The sequence below is a fragment of the Rhipicephalus microplus genome, chromosome 6 (assembly GCF_043290135.1).
Source record: "Rhipicephalus microplus isolate Deutch F79 chromosome 6, USDA_Rmic, whole genome shotgun sequence".
Classification (NCBI taxonomy): Eukaryota; Metazoa; Arthropoda; class Arachnida; order Ixodida; family Ixodidae; genus Rhipicephalus; species Rhipicephalus microplus.
The window spans coordinates 169,731,885-169,754,068 of record NC_134705.1 but is presented as its reverse complement, the minus strand read 5'-3'; the positions used below and the strand labels follow the sequence as shown (position 1 = coordinate 169,754,068).

The 22,184-nt window shown below is 44.4% G+C and overlaps 1 protein-coding gene across 2 annotated transcripts; it reads left to right on the top strand.

Moving 5' to 3' along the window:
* Window positions 1–2,616: 2,616 nt before the first annotated feature.
* On the top strand, window positions 2,617–18,936 carry LOC142765032 (uncharacterized). Of its 2 annotated transcripts, none has more exons than XM_075865594.1 (3): window positions 2,617–2,699; window positions 16,368–16,546; window positions 18,475–18,936. In XM_075865594.1, the coding sequence occupies exons 1-3, from the start codon at window positions 2,656–2,658 to the stop codon at window positions 18,645–18,647; spliced, it is 396 nt and encodes a 131-aa protein (XP_075721709.1). In that variant the 5' UTR covers window positions 2,617–2,655; the 3' UTR covers window positions 18,648–18,936. The 2 variants fall into 2 exon arrangements, with proteins under 2 accessions (XP_075721709.1, XP_075721708.1); XM_075865593.1 differs by lacking the exon at window positions 2,617–2,699 and adding an exon at window positions 13,081–13,459.
* Window positions 18,937–22,184: the final 3,248 nt, after the last annotated feature.

The window sequence follows — 22,184 nt, the reverse complement described above, 5'->3', positions numbered from 1 at the left end:
CTTCTATCATTCGCTTTATATGCATTCACCGATCTCGTACCTTCGTTTTCTTCTGACAGCTTAATTCCTGCGAGTATTAGCATGAAAAAAGAGTGTTTTAACTCAGCTCATAGTGCGTAGTTTCGTGAGCACTCCACCGTACCAAACAGTAGTCAAGGCTCAAGAAACCCGAAACGATTCCTGCCAAGTCAGCCTTGCGCGCAATCGGGTCCGCTTCCCAACTAATTTAAATGACCACCGTGTTGGTGTTTGTATTGACTCGCACTTGCAAAGAGTCTCCGTTATTGATGCATGCACGGCGAAATAGGAAACTTGTTACCCCCCGGTGCATGCATCGGTCTCCCGCATCATGCATCCCGCGTGCAGCGTACCGCGAGATGCATCGCGTGCATCTATCCATCTACGCGTCCACCTTTGGAGATCAGGAGGATGGGACCGGTAATTAGATGCTTCCGCATGGGAAAACACTGTACTTCTCAGGTACTTATACATACTTTTTTTTACTGCTAGCTGGAGAAGTGGAGCAGTCCCAGTTAATTATAGGCATGTATATTTCACTCGCTCTGGCGGTTGCACTGCTGGGCGTTCCTTCGTTTCAGGCTTTCCGGCCTCGCGTGGAAATTTGACGATGCGTAACACGATATTGTCCAATAAGCCATCTTCCTAGCCACCTCACTGCTCCCCTCACACGTTTTCAAATTGCAGATTCCACACGGCCTAAGATGCGACCATGTAAAATGCTTCATTGAGAGAGACAGGGAGAGAAAGAGAGAGAGGAGGAGGATTAAGAGAGGAAGGAAAGAGAGAGAAATACGATTGAGAGGCAGGGAGGTCAACCTGGATGGGAAATCATCGCAGACGGAAATGTCTAAGTCATAGCATTTGGGTCGACAAGTATGGCAATATTTACGAGAAACACTGCACAAGAATCTCAGGAGGAGCACCGGAACGAAACGGGGTGATTGGGGAAAGATCATATTAGTATAACCGGTATAACAAAGCTGCCATCTGTCAGCCTTGTTCGTGTTATGAGCTCACGCACGGAGTCGATTCATGTTACAATCGGCAGGAAAACACGTTTCCCGCCACTTCCTTTGCGCAGTTCTTGCAGCAACTTGTTGAAACGATGAGCGTGGACGCATGTCGTGAGCGATAACTCTTTGTTCTAACGCGACTACTGTATACCTTTGCGGCTGCTATGATGGAATAATATTTGCAAGCACTGTTAGTGCTGGCTAATGTCTATATGATGGTTAACTGAGTGTCTTATTTAGGACCAACACCATCGACGTGACTCCGCCCCCAACAAGACAACGGGCAACCTTATTTCCCTGTTGAATGGCAGTTAAAGCATACTGGTGATTGTTGCAAGAATATGATTTAAGCCATTGCTAAACTTAGTTAGCGCTTGCCGATTATGCGTATCGATGGCTCTTATTGCCCAGTATTATTGTCTAAAATACTTGTAGTACCTTGTACCTTGTAGTACCTTGTAGTACCTAGAATGATAGTACCTTGTTCTCTAAATAATAATAATGCTGGCCAGTGCGCGGTCACCCACCACTGCGACGATGCAACTATGCCACTTTCTGCGGTGGTCTAGTAATTACGGTACTCTACTGTTGACCCGCAGATCACAGGATCAAATACCGTCCACGATGGCCGTTTTTCGAAAAAGGCAAAATTACAGAAGACCACGTGGTTAAAAGTGCACGCTAAAAAACACCAAATGTTCAAACTTTTAATTTATTGAATTTCTCAGCGTCCCGCCGAATCATATATCGACGTTTTGGGACATGAAACGCCAACAATTATGATGCAATGACGCTCAAAAAAACTCGCATAGGAAACATTGGAAAACAAATTGTGCGGATTAATTCATGTCTCGCTGTAGGTGATGACTCTCAAGTAATATTGAATATAGTGTAACCGTGGTGTACAATTGCACGATACAATGAGTACATGCCATTTTTAAAGCTTAGGAAGGGGCTGAAATTTACACGCTTTCCTGTCATACGTCAATAGTTCACAAACGAATACCGAAAAAACTCTTCTTCCACAAATACCCAAGCTCATTTATATACCCTTCATGTAAATAACAACGAAAATGCAATCCACTTTGCTGATCACCCTACGGAACTACGTGCACTTCTGCGAAACTGTCAGGCCTGTTTTTATCTTCGGGCGAAAATAAGCAGCACAGTTTGTCTTCGGTAAGCATCCTACTTACTGTAAGGACGTGCCCTATCACTATACCAATTACGTCACACCGCCCACACAAATTACAATCATAACACTCATTACGAAGTAAATCTAAGACTATACGCGTGGTCTTGGCGATCCCCTCTAATAAATCATCTGCCATGACGAAACGGAAGAGGCAACCCACCCGTACCCTTTCTAACCCACGCCAGCATTCGCCTCTGCTTCTGTGTACTCTTTGCTTCCATTTTGTCGGAGCCTATCAATCTACGAGAAAGAGGGGAAACATGCCTCGTTGTTCTGAAATCAACAAGGGGATATCTGCTGAACAATAGCTCTTGTGGTTGGGTTCCAGACTGCCTCTTACGAAGAATGCTCACTCATGACGCATATGGCCTTTCAAAGAAGCCTCTCGTTCGGTAAAGGGGTTTACTTGGAGAACAAAGCAATGGAATGACCGGAATGAACGCAAGGGTTTCGGCGTACAGGAAGACTCGGTGAGCCCGAAAGTATCAATAGATGGCGTACGTGATTATATACGTGCGTGGCCACAGGATGAAAGGCTTATTAGTTGCTTCTTAGGTGTTTGAATTGGTTGCTCCCGGCTCGCCTATATAGGAAGCAGAAAGGGGCTTGGGTGGTGTCCTCGACGTGTTTTCGCGTGGGAAGGGAACATTTGCGAAAGACTTGGAGGGGAGCTCACGCTGGTATGTAGGGATTGTCGAAGGGGTAATTGCTCATCGGGTGCGGTTTTTGTGTAAGCGACGAGGCAGCAACAATATATTAGTTCTACTCCACACATTTAGGCGGACCTGGTACTCTTCTTCTCCCGTATCTGTTATGTGTATCCAGTATCTGTTGTCGCCAGCGTCACTACACATACGTTTCTGGACAAAATGTAAAAAAAAAGAAAAAATTATATTTATTTCATCGCGGCCGAGGAATGCGTAGAGTCAGAAAAAATTTATTCCTGCGGTTCCTCAATGGTAACCTACATTGATGCCTGCAGAAACACGTGAGCTGTACACAATCTTGAAATGACACTTGAATATACGTTTTATCGGAAAGCTTTTTATTGAAGAACACATAATTCGTTGGCGTATACAGCTGTACGCAGGAAACATAATAAAGGCTGAAATGCTGAAGGAGCTGGAGAAAAGGATAAGACAGGAAGGAAAATGTATCATTATGGTGTAAACAAGTGAGAACGCATTGCTTTTCGTGCATGGCATTCGAAAATTTATTAATTATTGTGACCTCCTCGAGAAACATGAACGTAAAACTCGAACGTTGCTACAGTAAAGAAGTCATAGCACCAAGCAACAATTACATGGCTGAAATGTTAGAATCTGAATCTTGCCGTGACAGATTTCTAAATATACAGACGGCCACTACATAGCATTTAGGAGATATCCTCGGAGTGAATAGCTGTCCTAAAATAACGCAAATTGAAATTATCATTTGTACACTATCTAATAACCATATTTCTCATAACTACTCCGAAAGTAAAACAAGGAATATCATTTCACGGAGCACTTTGCTCTTAGGTAGGTGTGTATCAGCAGCTTCTTTTTTTATTTATAGGAAGCACCGCACAGTCATGGCGACTTGATATAAAGTCCTTTAGGCTGAATAAACACTACGACCAAAAGACACCCAGCGAGACAAAAGTCAATTAGCAACCACTTCCTACGCTTTTTTACATAGGCTGCTACGCCTTTCTACAGCACTTACTTTCGCGTGAGGAAAGCTCATTATCCCTCGCGCTGACGACAGCAGTGTACGCTGGTACGGAGTTCCTGTTCATGCATCTTGCGTTAGTTGCGCAGAGTAACGCGAAACAAAGGCAGAGTCTGCCTTTGTTTTGTTTTCTTTGTCGCGTCTTTTTTAGATGCGGCGTCAGTTGCCATAATGCAGGATGCACAGGGCGGAAAGACATTTATCTAGCTTACCTCGTAGGAGGTGTACCATGCATTGAGTCACGTTGTTTACCAAAGCAAGAGAAGACAGAAAAGTTCCCGCACAATCATTTTGAGATGTCTTAATTTGATGTTGAGTGATGACTACAGTTTTGTTAAAGCTTCACTAGCGGCTTTGTCTAGAGCGCAGCTGTCCGGCGGCATAGGCGGCAACTTCTTTCTAGCAATAATGAGAGCATGCGAACGGCGCCAAGGAAGGCGCATCTCAATGAGAAAGATAGAAGAATAAAGGAAATATGAAGAGGTTAACAGGTTGGCTACCCTGTATCATAAAAGGAAAAGAATTGGGGGACTCTTCAGCTTCAGGAGTTGAACGCGTTAGCGAAATCTGGCCCGTAGTGCATTCTTCAACCGCTAAGTGCATCCTTATTAATATGTTTTGTTACACACACACACAAACACACACACACACACACACACACACACACACACACACACACACACACACACACACACAAAAGCGCACGCGCGAAAGCGCAATTGCGTATCTGTAGTAATGCAGTGTGGCCATTTCCCTCTGCTAGAACGGCACTCTGCTGTAGTCGAGACATGTTTTTCAGAATGTCTCACAGATAGCACCCAGACACACACATACGGGCGCGCGCGCGAACGGTGCATACAGGTTTTTGATCTAAAACAAGAGTCGCATGGCCTCCAAGCGTGGTGCAAATATTCTTTAGGTAAGCGAAAGACGGCACGAAGCGAGCGCTTGGAGGGGAGGGACCGAATATGTTCTCTTTGCAGCGTGCCGATAGATGGCTCGTCAAACTGGGGACCATGGCGGGCTGCTGGCGAATTCCGCAATACTATCGGGCACGTGAGTGACGGTTTTCAAATCTGAGGAAGCCGGGTAATCGCGTGATATCAACCTTGCGACACGCACGGAGCGGCGCCGGGAAAGAGGGGGTGATAAGAGAGAAGATTGATGATGCGGTGAGGGTGTTATAGCCATTATAAATGAGCACTGCGACTTTCCTAAATTACGTGGCTTTCTTACACCGAGAAGGGGGGGGGGGGGGAGTTAAGCCGGGGCAAAGTTAGTAGCGCCATCTCCTAGGTTCCTAGCGAAGCAGAGCGTTATCGGGCAACGGATAGTCCCGGCGTTCGCTAACCTGAATTATTCTTGCACCGTGCCTTCAAGATACACGCCGCGCGCTTGTCATTAGGAGGCAATAAAAAGTATCATAATGCCTCACAGATGGCAGCACGTTATCTAGCGTTTGCTGTTTGCTTGATCAACGCCTCTGGGAATGCATGATTTCTTTCCGCTAGATGGACATTGCTGTTCATCTTTATAGCTGTTTGAAATTTCCTGTGTGCCTTTGGCGGCGATGGCTGCACTATCCCGGCCTTTTTCGACGTAGTTTAATGGCCTTTTAAATGCACGTACAAATCGCCGTGCGGGCTCGTTTCGGTCGTTACACCTGTTGAACAGAATGCGGTAAGGAGGCTCCTTCCACTACAAGGCATCTATGTAGTGTTTTTCCAGAAACAGCTGCAGCAAACATCTTAGCTTTGTGCTAGAACACCTGCTGCCAGGCGAACGGCTCGAGTTCGATTCTCAATGGGACTGAAGATTTTATTCTTTTTTTCATTTGCTTCTTTCTTGATTTTTCGCTCACAGCCTATATTTCGCTCACAACCACTGGTGCCGACGCCGACGGCAGAATTTCTGCAACACGAGCTCTCTAACGCTATCGCGTTGAGAGTGGTTAAATAATGAAATAAGAAGTTGTGCTAGTATAGTATAATGAAATAAGAAATTATGCTAGTATAATGAAATAAGAAATTGATTAAATAAGAAAGTTGTGCCAGTATAGGCAAACATATTATATGTATACCACCGAAACACGCTTGTGGCATCAAAGCTTCGCAAAACCAGCATTTCTTGAGGTGTTCCATTCCTTCATATCAGTAAAACCTTGACATAAGAGCTTCCTGGTAGGCACAATCTTCGTTTTTTTTTTAATTTTTCAAGACCCAGATTACAACAATATAACTTGTATTGCGCGCACATTTCTATTCCTTAAACTGCTTCACATGCCTTACGTGTATACCTCGGTCATTCGTCTGGCACTCTAATAAATGCAAATTAGTGCCACCAACTCTGGCTAACAAAGACGCATCGCACGAAGAATTCGTAATTGCAAAAAAGCATGTTCATATATGAAAGGGCGTGGCTCTCAAACCTGCCCCACATTTTATTGCAACCCATTTTTCATTACCATTACGAAATAAGGAGCACGGCGTATATTTTCCAACGGTATAAGTGACGTTAGATGCTCTTTTCGCCACTCATTACGTCCAGTCTAATATTATGACGCAGTGACGCCAATCCATTCACCCGCAAGACAACGCTCTAACAAACAACACATCAGCGTCCCCACCACTTAACATGGCCATCCCGCTGCGTAAAGGCACATCATATTTTCATGCGCCTAAAAACAAAAAAAAACATCACAATAATATAATACTAAAGCAAGCATGGGGTGGAGTACTTCGTGGTTTGGGGGCATCTATTCGACGGAAGCGATTGCGCCTATAGCGAGCATCGAGAGAGGGCTTTCGTTATTATCATTCTTTTACATCGCCATTGAAGGAACGTGCCGAGGATGCCTGGAAATATGCAAATTCGTTCGTGTTCGCCCCACGTTATAAGCCATCACTCTGTCCCCGCCCGTCTGGCCATTCTCCGAACGCTTCGGACGCACGCGCGATTCCGCTGACAAATGGCTGTGACGCATGCTTGGCGCTCTGCGCGTCACCCCTTACTATTTGGGGTACGTTCTCTCTTATCGCTGCTCCGTATTTAATCATCGCGCAAAAAATCATACCCTGCCCACTCCACGGAGAGCACCGCTAAGAAAACGAGCGCAATTGATGTCAGTGGGGGCTAGAGGCGTAATTTCGGGAAAGCGCAGCAATAAAATACCCAGGCTCATTTGCATATGGTCCCTTGTCTTTTTTGGCGTGTCTACAGAACTTGTGCGACTGAGTACCACTTGGTGGTCGTTTTGTTTTCATAAAAACGTGCTACAAAGCTGGCAAAAGGCGAGCAGAGCATGGAAGTTATAGGCGGAGCAGCAGTTGCCTAATTGAAAAATAAATAACGCAACCAAAGTGACAGGGGGTCGGAACGAAATTTTGTGTAGGAACTGCAAGTTATTTGTTTGGTTAGCAAGTTCACTGTGGTATACCTCCGCCACATGCATGGTTGGCGTGTGAAAATGGCCCACCTTCTTCTAGACGCAGGTCTTCTCTGTTGTTCAGCGTGCACGATGTTAATTGAACATTTCTGCACTATTGTTCCCATATACCCTGTAAATTCAACTAGCCCGCCAATACTGCCTGTTCCTGAAAGCTTCATTTCATTGCTTTTGCGCACTTTGTTAAGGAAAGATACGGAATCGCATTGGCAAAGTTGATTCCGATAGTCCTAATGTACAAGCAAACTATCATCCGGTATTTCCGCTGAAACGCGCATGTTTCCACCATGCCTCCCGCATGTTGCAAACTTCGTTGCTGTAGCTAGTTACGAAGAACTTAAATTCAGTCAGTTCCACGTCTAAAAAGCTTTATAGCAGTGATATTGTTATGATCACGATTGTGATACTGTTGTATTTTTGCACAAAACTGCATCAGCATAATTTTGGTTTACTTGTTTCTGCTTTCCCTCACCAACTGGCCACGTACCTGGATAAAGCCTACTACTAATAAAATTACTGCTCTTTTTTTCCACCAACAACTCCACCACTACCACCACCACCACCACCACTGCTACTACTACTACTACTACTACTACTACTACTACTAATACTACAAGAACACCTGGTACCACAATACAATGATGGCACAGGGTAGTTTAAGGCAGATCCGCTGTTAAAAATATAGAAACAAAACCGGGAAGGGGAGGGGAGTGGGAAGCAAGTCATTTTTTATGGAATCAAGCAGGCCGCCATACCGCGGAGGCTTTTTTTTTCGGTGGTGGCGCCCTCATCGCGCGAGTTCGCCACAGCGAGGCGCCCGCCTTTCCCCTGCTGGTTAATTTTAGACCGGAACTCATTCGACACGTGAACACCCGTAGTCCGCGCTACCATCATTGTTTCGTCGGTCGCGTGACGTCGGCCAACCAATCACGTGCCACCAGAAACACGCCTCCACACTTTTTCGCACCACGTGCATTCTCACACTTTCAGGAAGAACGGCACCGGCATACACACGTCACGATTTTTCACGCCTCGCAAACACCATCATCTGGTACACCCTGCGGCAACCATCACGAAGGCCCGAATCGAATCCTTTGAATCGTAGTAGCTATTTGATCGCTTTGTTTGCCGAGCAACGTGATGTTAACAAAGACACTTCGCAATTGTTTCGCTTTAAAAAAAGAACCTAGACATGATTACTCACGGGAACGCAGCATGTACATTTTTTGTTACGTATTCGGTGACGTCAAAATACAACAAGGCACGTTTTAACGCCCGCAATCAGCATACGCTGTTCCCACCAATAGACACGTGACAAACGCTGCCGACTGAAAATCTGTCGAGCGTTATGTTTAACGACATAGGCGGGATGATCTTGCGGGCTTTCCAGAAGCTAGATACGCACTCGATGGAGCACTGCGTATTGTCACGATTGCTGTGTACCTGAAATTCATTAGTAGGACAAATCTCATTCTCGTGAGACCCGTTCCTTGAAGTCCTGCCGATGAGGAAAAGCGCCAAGGCAAGCTGCCACTCTTTTTTACCTCACGTAGTACAAGAACTCGCAGTCTATTTCAACAAAGAGTAAAAAAAATATAACAAGCCTTGTGTTAAAAAAGAAATCACTTTCATTTGAGCTTTAGCCCACAAGAATAAATTCTGTGAGCTGTTGTATGAGATAAACATAAGGCAAGACATGCAAGCTTATGCATGTAGGTACAATAAGAACTCAAGAGAGAGAGAGAATAAACTTTATTGGGTTCCAGCATGCGGGATTCCCTCCGGCCGCGCAGGGCGTGGGGTTCACCCTATCTCACGGGGGCAACCGCTAAGTGAGTGACTCTTGATTTTCTCCATAGAAATCAGCTATAATGTAGCACTGTTTACACAATAATTGTGCATATAACTAAGCAAACTACGCTAAGATCTCTTCGATTCCTACTGTTGACAATTGAGCATTTAAGTGTTATATTTTGTAACTTGCATATGTGTCAATAAGTGGTATTTGGTATCACTAATCTTAGAAATGATCGCGGTCTTTCTTTGTGAATGCATTAACTAGAAGAAACAAGTTTTGCATACAAAGCGCAATTGAATTTTGAATTTTTTTCATGGTGTTCCCTTGTATCGACACAACATTCGTTATTACAACCGCGCTGTTCCAAGAGCCCGGCTAACGAGTTCTCAGACGGGTCTTTCTAAGACAAGAACATATTTACTTAACGCGGAAGAATAAAGTGCTTAAAGGGGCACGGCCCAGTGATGAAGAGGCTCTTCAAGGTGGAGTTCCAAAGCATGCACCCTAACGAGAAACCAAAATTTCATATTCGGATATTTGTTGCTTAAACTCAACACAAATTGTGAAAACGATGGATGAGTAAAAAAAAAAAAAATGGAGCGATGGTCTGGCAACACTGTTTTAGAAAGGCTCAGCGGATTGTGGACGTTCGGATTCTGTCTTACCTTGGCCGCCCTTCTATGCAAACGAAGTGGCTCCGGTATCGTCGAGTGCTTATGTTTCATATGTATGCAGATTTTGCAGAGAACTCAAGCAATGCGGAAGGGTTGATCTAATTATTTCCGTAGGCTTTTTTTTTTTCAGGGAGGGATCAGCAACAATCATACGGAAGATTATTCTAGGAGGACTTGAGAGCACCTTAGCAAACAAAGCCTTATTACTTTCTGTGAGCGTTTAATAATGAACAAAGGCGAGTGCCCAGTGTGAGAAGAAATTACTTCGCGTTAATTGAAATGAATGAATCATGATGCTTTTCACTCTTTCGGGTAATGGTGTGAAGAAGAAATTAATATTACCATGAATGCTATGAACTGTTCAACTATTCAGTTTCATTTTATATAATCGTTATCAGCACATGAACCGTAATACTTGCTTTCTGTAATACTGGTTGCTTGTCTGTTTCGCTTTATTGAGCCCACCCATCTTTTTTCTACAAGTGGCACCAGTCGTCCGCCTGTGAAGTCATTCGAACGTGCCAATTTTTTCGACTGCTTTGTTGTGTCCTCGAATTCAGACTGTAAACACTTTTTCTTCAAATAAACAACTCCAAATATCAGGCGAACCACTTTAGTGTCCTCTCCATGACTAAATGAAAAAGAAACTGTACCGTAGACGTCCCCACGTCCACAATACAAAACAATACAAAAAAGACTAGTCTACCAAATAAAAATACTTCACCAGAGTGTAGGGATCTCTCCCGAATGTCAGCCACCTCCCGTTAACAAACGCAAGCCTCCCTCTGAAAGGGAACAGAAGAAAGCTGCGTGGACGCAGCGGCGTAACCCACCGTGGTCGCGCTCTCAAAGAACCGCTCAAATAAACACACGCACGCCAGAGTGTACCGGCATACGCGCACCAGTCGTATGCCTAACACGCCATCCCGCACGCTAGGCCGATACGCGCACTCGCACAGACGATGGGATCAGATCTGTGGAGAGGATGTGGAGACATACGAAACCGAGAATTGGAAAGGGCACTGATGCGTTTCCTGGTTGGTCAGTTTCGCGGGTAGAGCGCATGCGTATGCCACGCCGCGAGCTGAGAGATACACGAGAGCAAGAGAAGCCTCACGGAGTGGTGGTGCGCCTTTTTGCTCATTTAGCAAAGTAGGATGCGGTCACTGAGGTGATAGTGCAGCGGTTATGATGCTTGAATGCTGACCCGAAGCTGGTGGGATAGAATCCCAATCAGGGCGACCGCATTCTGACAGAGACGAAATGCTAAAGCTTCGCGTGCCTGTATTTAGCATTACGAGCTCCAGGTGGTAGAAATTCATAGACATCAAGTGCGGCCTTTCTAAATATGCTAGCGAAGTTTCCGGATGTGCGACCCCAACAATCATCATATTATTCATCTGCATCTTTTCATCTGTCTAGGAATTGCCTGCTTCATTTGTTCGCGTGGAAATATATCTGAACTATTGCGGATGTGGACGGTAAGTAGAGCTCGCGTATATAATACGGTTATTAATACAGCGACTAACCTGAATCTTGAGGTCATAAGCAGAATGTTTGTTCTGTGTATGACCACCACTGACGGTTAAATGAAAGACGAGCTTAGCTCGTCCGCAATCTTGAACTGTCTATAGGTAGAGCTTTTTGCAGAACCCTGAGGATTCAGCGAAAGATCCATAATTTGCTAGTTACATTTTCCCTACATATACGAAAACGAGGTTTACTTTATGTTCGTGGCACTGTAGGAGCCTGGTTTGTCGTTCATGTATAGACCTAATGTGGCATGTTTATGCTAAAAATCAAGTGTTCAATACAGGCCTAAGACAACGCTTGCAATGCTGAAAAGCACGTTATGAAAACGATCGAAGTCTAAAAAAAATGCCATTAAGAGAAATAGCAAAGTAATCGCACTAATAAATTTAAATCGCAAAAAACAAAACATTTCGGAAGCACGAGATCAACTCCGAAACCACGCGAGAGAGGGCGCCACCACCTAGCCACGCTAACCATCACTCCGCTAACTGGAGCATTCCTGATGCCTCTTTTGAAGGGTAAACAACCTGGCGTAACTAACTGAACACGAACCGTATCTCAGCTACCGTATGAAGCCGGAAGTCGATAAAGCACAGTAAAAAGTAACGCGCATGTAGGCACACTGAACTTGCGAATCTGCCTAACAATACTCGGGCTGGAGAATATATACGTCCCCACTTCAACCGTTGACGTTTCGGCGGTGTGGTAAACGGAGACATGGGAACTCTACTAACGGGCGTCGCTGTCTTCGAGTGCTGCACACTGCCTCCGGTTTCACAAAAGCGAAGCTAACATTAGAGAAAGATTCTGAACTGCAGCAATTGCTGTACACAAGAAGGGCATTATTATAAAAAGACCTATTGGCACTTGCGCTGTCTTCAATATACCCAGTCAGGAATGGTACCGGATATAAAAAGAACAGCATCATTTCTCTGGAGTTTGCACTGTCTGAAAGTTTTGTAAAGTGGCCTACCATTCCTTAAAAAAAAATACCACCAGGCTTTCAGATGTATTCCTAAATCATTTCTCCTAAAACATTTGTTATCCCAGAGCATATAAAAATGTCCCTAAATTTCATAGACTGTACGTTGGCCCTTCAAATCACAAATGCAGATCTGCATCAGAGAAAGTTGGGACAAAAACACTTCATCCGAGTACCAACCTTGGATAAGAATCATTTAAAATAGGAAGGCATCGTCACTTCGGTAGACGCCTGTTTAGCTCAGTATGTAAATAGTACTTGTTCTTTTAGCTCTAATAGATCGTTTTATAGAGGATGTCGTAATCTGGACTTGGCGGCTGAGTACTCTGTAAAAGGGATCTCCCGACGTCACCTTGCAATATTAGGCCGCAAGCGCAAAACTTCCTGCCATGTGCTTTTCTCGAAAGCATGTTTCCTTTCTCTGACGGCACGCGCTTGTGCAGAGGCCGTTCAGTATACCGGCAACACGCTGTCGAGCAAAGTGTACGGACAACATAAAAACGTTTAGAAATACCCCCTTTTCTGTTCTGTCTTTATTCCTTTTTCCAATTTACGCGTCCTTCTTGTATTTTTGTATGAATGTTCCAACTATCCCAACGATAAGCTTTATTACGTTAAAAACTTCACGTATAACAACACACTTTTGCTTGTTCAGATGTTCACAATATTCGTCGGACGGCCGCTCCTACTAGGCGAAACGGACCTCCCAGAGTTTCAGGGGAAAAGCGGGAGAGCGCGAGTCTGCCTCCTCTCCGTGGCGGGCGTTTCCTTTCCCGGAGCGGGAAAACCATGATGTCGCTCGCGAACCGCGCATGGCTCCCCTCACTCCACTCGCGGCTGCAGCCGAGTGCACATCAACCCTGCGTCGTGAGGCTGGACGTGATCGAGTTACAGAACGATGCGAGTGTGCTGCGCCCGGTGAAGTGAAGACTGTGCGACTGCGTCGGCCCGGTGTTTGTCGTCTCAACTCGAGATGGGATACGTCAGGATGTGTAATGCGTGCGCCGGTCGGGTGATCGAAGGTGCCGCCGCTGAAACTGGCTTTCTCATAATGGAGAGTTGTGTCGTCGAAGAGCGATTGGAAGGTACGCACTGTCCCAGCTTTTGATCGGCTTGCCCTTAGTGATTGCTATACAATACACGCATATGCGATTTACAACGAAGTATTTTGTTGGTATATTGAGTAGTGGTGGGCATACAGTTAATAACATGAGGCTCATTGGTTGTTGTTGTTTTTTTCACGACTCTTCAAAGAGGGACGCCAGTGACAGCTGACGTGCGCAGTGTGTGCAAATGCCAATAAGTGCATTCGGAACGCTTCATTTCAAGAGATGTACACTTGAATAGAAACTTATCGTTCACTGATCTGTAAAAATAGATTATTCACACTTCTGCGAAAGTTGGTTTTTAGTCATAGGGTGCAACTTGTTGCACACCATGATTGAAGTACCCCGTGAAGTAGCCCATGAAATTCTGTCCATGTAGTGATGAAACTATTATTGTTGGGCATCATAAAATTGATTGCGTTGACAAGTACAGTCATACAATACGTATAAAAACTATACCAATGTCAGCTCTTCCGACAGGATCCAAACCATCCATGGGGTCAATCAGCAAGATGATTTTATGAAAAGTTCAAGAAGGCCACACAAAATATTCTGCTACGTATAGCGTCTTTAAAAGCAGTTCCTCGTGTCCAATTATTTTCAAGTAATTATAAAGGAAACGACAATCTGAAAAGAAAGTATATGAAAAAAAATGTGCGTTACTGCGTCTAAATTATTTCCGACGTTAACATTTGATAATGTGCAAACGATTCGGATTCTTATTTGTGCGTACGTTTTATTTCTGCAGTGTATTTACATCCTTTATAGCTTGTGCCACTGTTTCCCGGCGTACAGCCAACACTTGTGTCAATAATATTAAAACCAAAAGAAAACAAAAACACTGGTAATACAGGTGCACCAAAATATAATTCAGTTGATCAGGAGTCCCACAAATGTAGTGCCGCTAACAAGCTGAGTAATTTGTCGAACATATAGCTCGTTTAGAGCACATTATTTTTGGCTTTAGAGCATTGAAAATATGTAGAAATGTACGCTGCCATAAATAGAACGTGAAAACAAATCGTAATGACGAATGCTAAATACATGTAAATCTCGTATCGCTTAACGCGTTATGAATGCTTGGGGTGCTTCTATGGAGCATGCTCTCTTTTGAGGCAAAAAGTGACCTACGTGTACAAGGGTTTCTAGAAAGATGCCTTGCAGGAAACTCCTAATTTTACGTTGTTTTATTTCGATATGCCATCTATTACTGAATATCTCCCAGACACGTTATCTGCGTCCCTGCAGGAAGCTATGGTGGTTTATAATTTGGTGTTCATATAGAACTTTATACAAAAATGTGGCTTACAAGACATAACACTTTGAGATGCAGTTTTCTCAAGATTATGTTACTCAAGCATTGAAATGATGCACTAAATCTAAAAAAGAAACGCTCTCCGGCGTGCCATATGTTTAATTTTTACACAAGCCGTTGCCTATAATGTTATCCTCACTCGGTTGAGCTATAGCGATTTATCAGATGACATCATTTCATAATACGTACTTCTATTTCATTCTCTACTGAAACCTCATGTGTAATTGGCGAACGAAACAAGAAAAAACTAGTGGACTCTAAAGCTTCGCCTTTAAGAGTTGAAGGTGATAGCGATGTACTCTTCCTGGCACGTACTTCAAACACTTCGAGCTGTTCCTTCTCATCTTTCTGCAACCTCTTTTCTCCCCTTTATCCCTTCCCCAGTGCAGGGTAGGAAACCAGATGTGCGCCTGGTTAACATCCCTGCCTTTCCTTGTATTTTTATCTCTCTCTCTCGAGCCTGAAACCTTTTCGAACCTGCTATACACCCACTACGTGGACTTTGTAGTGAGTGACAGGCTTTGAACCACGAAAGTCATGATAATAACATGATCTGGCGCGCGCTGACATTGGGCGCTTGTATACAACGCATTGTTGCTGCCATATTTCATGTTGTGTTGTGAAACATGTCTTCAAGTCGCGTGTGTTTGTAAAGCATCCCTACTGAAACGTTCCGTAGGCGATGTCCAATAATTCCGTATGTTTCCGTAACATTCTTACGGAAATATATGGGAAACATATGTATTCTTTATGGAAACATATGAAATTATTAAACTCGCATACGGAACGTTTCAGTAGGGATATGAAAGTCACTTTCAATACATTTCCGAGCACACGAAGTTATTTTCACCTTAGCCACCAGCAGACGCATGGCCGCGTGTTAAAACATCCGCTTGCTACGCAAACAACCCCTCTTCGATCCCCACTCGGAACCAAACGACTTGCGCTTGGTCACCGCTATGACACAGGATTTTATGTTTATTTTGTTTGCATCGGTTTACTTTTTCAATCACGCGTAGGATGATTTTTCGCTCACAACCAATGACGCCGATGCCGGCATTTGTGCGAATTGAACCCCTTTAACGCCGTCGCGTAAAAAATGTGTGTCATTTGTCGAGTCAGTGGCCCATCACCGTACCCTCTCTGCGTGCTGAGCAATATCAATCAGCAAAATTGCTGGCGTATCGAAATGCACTTGAGTACAGCCAACCAATGTGACGAGCTTTATGAGACCATTTGTCAATTTGCGTATTAGCAAGCAGCGTTTGCTCTGGCGTTCGAAATCTTGTAAAAATTATTAGGTCAAAATAACTGTGTTTTTTTTTTCTTGTCCTTTTTACTATTTTCGCAAAGATATTCCTGAATTTGTTTCAGCAAAGATTTCACTGAATCAGTGAGTCAGTAAAGATGTTGCTGAATAACATGCTTTACTGATTTATCGAATAATTGAATGGTTTTATACGGCAACAAAAGCACATACACGTAACTTTAAACGTTGTTTTTTTTTTCTTCTCGGCACTGTAGCTAACGCTTTGAGTGTGGAAATATATAAAAATATGCTGCGGTTTGCAGGTGTATCTCCGCCCACAGTGCCTGCTGGTCTGCCAGACTTGGTGGCATCGTGTCACGGAGCAGCGAACCTCACTTCCAACAACAACTCAACTCATTGCCCTCCCGCCATAAGCCCGGAGGATGTCAAGCTCATCGGCCGAAGGCTTCGGTACATCTCAGACAGCTTCAACTGGCGATATGTACGTGCTTCGTAAATTCATACTAGTTTGACGCAAGGATTACTATATAGCCAGTTTACCACTCACTATATTGTTCATCGTGCGTACTTTCTCTTTACCTACTTTTTCTTTAATGCCCCTCCGCGGTGGTCTAGTGGCTAAGGTACTCGCCTGCTGACCCGCAGGTCGCGGGTTAGAAATGCGGCGGCTGCATTTCCGGTGTAGGCGGAAATGTTGTAGGCCCGTGTGCTCAGATTTGGGTGCACGTTAAAGAACCCGAGGTGGTCGAAATCTCCGGAGCCCTCCACTACGGTGTCTCTCATAATCATATGGTGGTTTTGGGATGTTAAACCCCACATATGAATCAAATCAATACTTTTTTTCTTTAATGTGACTGAAGTTCTCTATATTCTCTCTAACAAAGCGAAATGACGCTTCGAACTTTGGCTTCTTTTCATGACTAATAGCGAGGGTTTCGTTCTGGCAGACCTGATGCCTTCATGCAGTATAAAAGGGATTATTGATCAGCTGCCAGTCAGTAATAATTTCACATCCTACGTAACACCGACAGACAGTGTTAGTTTAACACACTCGCACACTCTATTACACACTCGCAGTCATGAATACGAGTGGCCCTGACTGACAATACCACGTTTTAAAGCACAGATATACCCCACAAAATGGACAAAGAGATAACTACTATGTAGCACAATTGGTAGAACATCGGAGGCGTTATTCGAAGGTCACAGGTTCACCTCCTGCCTGTACCAAATTATCTTATATTCTCATCAACTTTTTTTCACATTTTTTCTGCCAATAATACTATTATCATATACTTTCCTTGACATAAATGTCGGTTAGCTCTAGTTAGTGTTGTGTTTACCAAAAAGCAGCAAGTTGTTAAGTTTTCCCTACATACCCTGATATTCAAAAGGGCGTTTGGGGATTAAAGATGATGAGACCCACGTGGCGACATTTTCTGATAAATTTGTGTTACAACAATTGTGGAGGTGCTTTTATGTGTGCTTCCCGGGAAAAAAAAAGAGACACTGACGCTGATACACTAACAGCCCGGAAATATTCAGCTTGGGTTTTGGTCACGATGTTGATAATCAGAGCACAATGTAGATATTCGTAAAAGCAGGTAATATAACCACATGAAAAGAACAACAGAAAACAGCAGATACTTGGGGTGAATACTGCGGAGCGTTGAATTGAATGCGAAAATTATTTCTGCAATTTATAGGGCACATGCCTTGACAGTGCCCCTTATAACGGCACAAAGATCATTTCACCAGTAGAGCAGGGTGGTAGGAGACGCTAAACAGTTCCGACCTCACCGCTAACCTGCGGGCCATCATGGTGCGCCCATCCCGACGTGCGAGCCACCCGCGGCGGCAGCTTCCCCGTAAGGGAGTTTTCGTAGTCGCCCCTCAGGACCGTAGCCCCGCCGCAATGGTCTAGTGGCTAAGGTAGTGGCTAAGGTAGTGGCTAAGGTAGCGGCTAGTGGCTAAGCTACAGCAATGAAGTTTGCAACATGCGGGAGGCATGGTGGAAACATGCGTGTTTCAGCGGAAATACCGGATGATATAGTTTTCTTGTACACAAAGACTATCAGAATTAACTTTGTGGCTAAGGTACTCGGCTGCTGACCCGCAGGTCGCGGGTTCAAATGCCGGCTGCAGCAGTTGCGATTCCGATGGAGGCGGAAATGTTGTAGGCCCGTGTGCTCAGATTTGGGTGCACGTTAAAGAACCCCAGGTGGTCAAATTTCCGGAGCTCTCGACTACGGCGTCCCTCATAATGATATGATGGTTTTGGGGCGTTAAACCCCACATATCTATCTATCCTCAGGACCATAATACAGTTCATTGATCTCTGCATGTGTATCCGAAAAAATATCTTTATTTTAGTTCGTTGTTAACGAGATCTCGCTTGTTTCGTTACAGGGATCGACAAGGAGAAACAAGCAGGTGGTCCTTCACGACTGGTTCGCAGACCTGCTCACGGCTTGCGTGTCCTCCGTGATGGAGTGGTGGAAGACGGCATCGTGAAACTTATCACTGAGCTGGTGAACTCTGGTACCCAAAACTTTCGGAGGCTATTCTTCCCATGTACATAGAAGTGAATGCGAATAAGCCACGAGTGCAGTGCTTCAAGGACATCTCACGGCGTGCACGGGCCTCCAGTTGTGATGATAGTAGCCGCCATCTTACCTTTTCTGGGAACTTCAGCACGCAGCTTCAAGGAACTCCCAGACGCACCTGCACCTGACGAGTGCCACTGAATGAATGTTTGCCAAGATATTATGAGCGCTTGTAAATTATATTTTTGTACATAATTCATACATGATTTTTTCCGAAACTGTGAACGACGTTTCGAAATTGCGCAATAAAACATAATAATGTGAACTGCTGCTTGATTACTACGTATAACTACGTAAACTCACAAACAATTGACTCCAAAAAAAAGTTATTCGACTTTTTTTTTTCATACGTCTTCGGCAGGTCATGGCAACCTGGACAGAAGAGGGTACCCCCTTTAGGGCTGAAATACAAAGGGCCTCGTCAAACTTAAGTTCATTTCTCTCCCTAAAATATGAGACATCTGGGAAACTGAAACTTCAACTTTCTTTGGATATAATCATACAGTATCTCGTTAGACTGATATAGAAAAAAAAAACAGACTTTGCAGGAGCTATGGGACTTGACAAAGAGCTAATGTGCCTTTTTAAACAGGGACATATACGTGGTAAGTCTAGACGCACAGAGCAAAGTAACACATGCTGCCTTTTTTTACAGTGTGGAATATGTGTATCAGAGAGAATTCAGTTTAATTTGAATGGGTTGATCATCTAAAGATATTGGAAGTCCGACACATCATATGAGTCTAATAAGGGTCTGCTGAAGAGTAACAATTTTTATTATCAATACATCGTTCACATCGCTTATGAAATAAGCTAACTTCACAGATTCACTATATACATTTTTATTTAAACACATGGCCAACTAAGAGCCATCAAAAAAACTCAACGCATTTTAATTAAGAATGTGAAATAGGGCTACCAAATAGATAATTCACTTCTCTATTCTCGTCACATAGTGAATTGCACGGGAAAAAATGAGCAGGACCAAACATTGATGACATTATTAGGGTATGCAAGCCGTTGTAGTAGTCTGTGTAAAAAATAACGCGTGCATGAAGAGGGCTGAATTTAGAAAATGGACAAGCTCACAGACCGAGCAATACTGTCTGTATGCCTTTCGTCTCTGGATTCTTCGGCCTAAACACCTTTATTCTCAAAACGTACCTTCGAAAAAGGGACCTTAATTCGGGACACATTAAGCTCCAGCCACGCCCTGGGCCCTAGCGAAAAACCTAAGGCTCTTCCACGCTACTGCTGTGCTATTATGGTTATGATACGCGCTTATACTGGCACAAATGTCGTGGATTCGACAATGAGGAAAGGCGCACAAACAGAGTGCAAGCCACTAATAACATCTCTTGACATTGTCGCTTGACAACCAATAAATAGAAATACGCATGTGGCATTCCCACGCTTATAGATTCCGAAGGGAGTCGAGTTCTTCGTAAAGATGCCATGAACCGTATTCTCTCTACTCTTGGCTTCCAATTGTCCACAGCCATGAAAAACCAATCAACCGTCGAAACTCTCTACAGCTGGTCGCATAGTTACTGACTGACTGTCTGGCTGGCTGTCCTAGCGGGGCTATGCAGTGGCGCAAGAAATTTTCTCTTCCCGGCGTGTGTCACTGACGCGAGGCAACAGTGCAGCAGTCTGGTCGCCACATCCAGTTCGCGGGAAGTAAGCGAGACGCGTTGCGTGGGGAACGGCGAATGATGCGGCCGAAGGCGTATCCCACTCACTCTTCTCTGTCGAAGTTGACATGGGGCCCTGTGTCAGAAATGGGCAGGGGTGCTGCCTGGTGCAGACGTGTTTACCAGTGCGTGGTGCCCACTTCTATGAAGCTCGGCAGGAGCACGTCTTTCGGTGTAACAAGTGGACAAAAAACGTGTGTGGCTGGGGTAAAGGAATGCTGGCAGGGTATATGGCACCGTGGTTATGAAGGTGAAGAACAGAGCAGCCAAAGCGGTAAACATTCAGTCGGTAATTGAGTGAACTTATGCGCAGCAACAGAATCATTAAGAGCACAAGAAAACAAGGTTGCATTTAGGGCCTTGTCAGAGGCCGTGTGCTCAGATTTGGGTGCGCGTTAAAGGACCACTGGTAATCGAAATTTCCGGAGCCCTCCACTGCCACGCCTCACACAATCGTATGGTGAGTTTGGGATGTTAAACCCCACATATGAATCAATACAGTTAAGGCCTTGTTTTCTACATTAGACACAATTTTATGAGAAATAACAGACAATCATGCCCAAGAAAGTGTAGGGGACGTTATTAGAAGTAATTGTATTGTAAGTGTGAAGAAAGAAAAGTACACAAAGCAGGTAACTTGCCGTGAGCACGGAGCAAACCTACGACTCTATAATAACGCGTCCGATGCTCTACCAACTGAGCTACCACGGCGGCTGTGCCCACGTAAACTTTATTAGGTATATATGTGCATTAAACGCGGGAGCATTATTCAGCGCCGCCAGTGGGCTGACCGACGCTGACTAAGGCCCTGGTGGCTCCTAGGATGTTTCTAGGCCTTAGCTAGATGATGAAGGCTGTTTCAACGTTTCTGACCGGTCATTTCAAAGCTTTAGCTCAATGATGCTAGCTTGATTTTACGTAGGTCGTCTGTGAAGACAGGTTCTATAGTTGACCCAAACGCAGTCTAAAACACGAGATGGATGTCGAAAGTGCAGCCAGACAGTCGCGTTCAAAACAAGCGTTAACAATTCTCATGCAATCAGAGACATGACGTGGATATCCAGCCAGAGTAAACTTGCGCTGGAGTGAAGCGTTCTGATATGTCTCACAGATGTATACGTGGACGTCGTCGTTGGCGTAGGCCATCCATCGATTTCGGGGTCTCTTCGCAGTCACTTTTGCCTTTTCCGTTGCTAGTATTGCGCTAAATATCGCATTCGGCTTTTTGTCGGACCAGCAGTGAATAGTTTGATTAACCCAATTCCTGGGGACATACCCGTTTGGGATGATAGTTACTCGAAGCCGCCATCGCCATTTTCGTTCCGTACAGTCGGGGAACTTGTTCCCTTCTAGTTTTTTTTTTTTTTTGCGAACGTTTAGTTGTCCTGTTTTGGTGTACATATTACGGCAGCCTCAAAAGCTTCCCCGTTAAAGACGGCACAGGTTGCTAGTGGGTAACGGTATGGAGCAGAGTTGGCACCCGTCTTAGAGGATTAGGGTGCAGGGATAAGTGGGAGTGTCGGAACGTTTTTTTGTTTTTTTTCTAGCAGCTGGCAACTTCAATATAAGATTACGATATGTTGACTTACTACACAAGGGAGCAAAAATGGGAACGGACTAGTGGCTGCGAGTACTGATTGAATGATGCAAAGAAAAATTGATCGGGAATAAGATTTTGAATGGTTTTGCCAAAGCTCTTCCGCCAAGCGTGAAGAAAACCGCACTGCAGTCCAATACTTTCCTTTTGGCTGGGCTTGCTTTTCGTGTGAAAATGCCAGGCCCACGTAGGAGCTACGGTAGGCGTATCTGAAATGGGGTT

Excerpts from the sequence above, each read along its gene's own strand:
- LOC142765032 (XM_075865594.1), top strand. The coding sequence starts at position 2,656 with ATGACCGGAATGAACGCAAGGGTTTCGGCGTACAGGAAGACTCG. Across the intron at positions 2,700-16,367 it reads TCGGCGTACAGGAAGACTCG|GTGTATCTCCGCCCACAGTG; the intron begins GTGAGCCCGAAA and ends TGCGGTTTGCAG. Across the intron at positions 16,547-18,474 it reads ACAGCTTCAACTGGCGATAT|GGATCGACAAGGAGAAACAA; the intron begins GTACGTGCTTCG and ends GTTTCGTTACAG.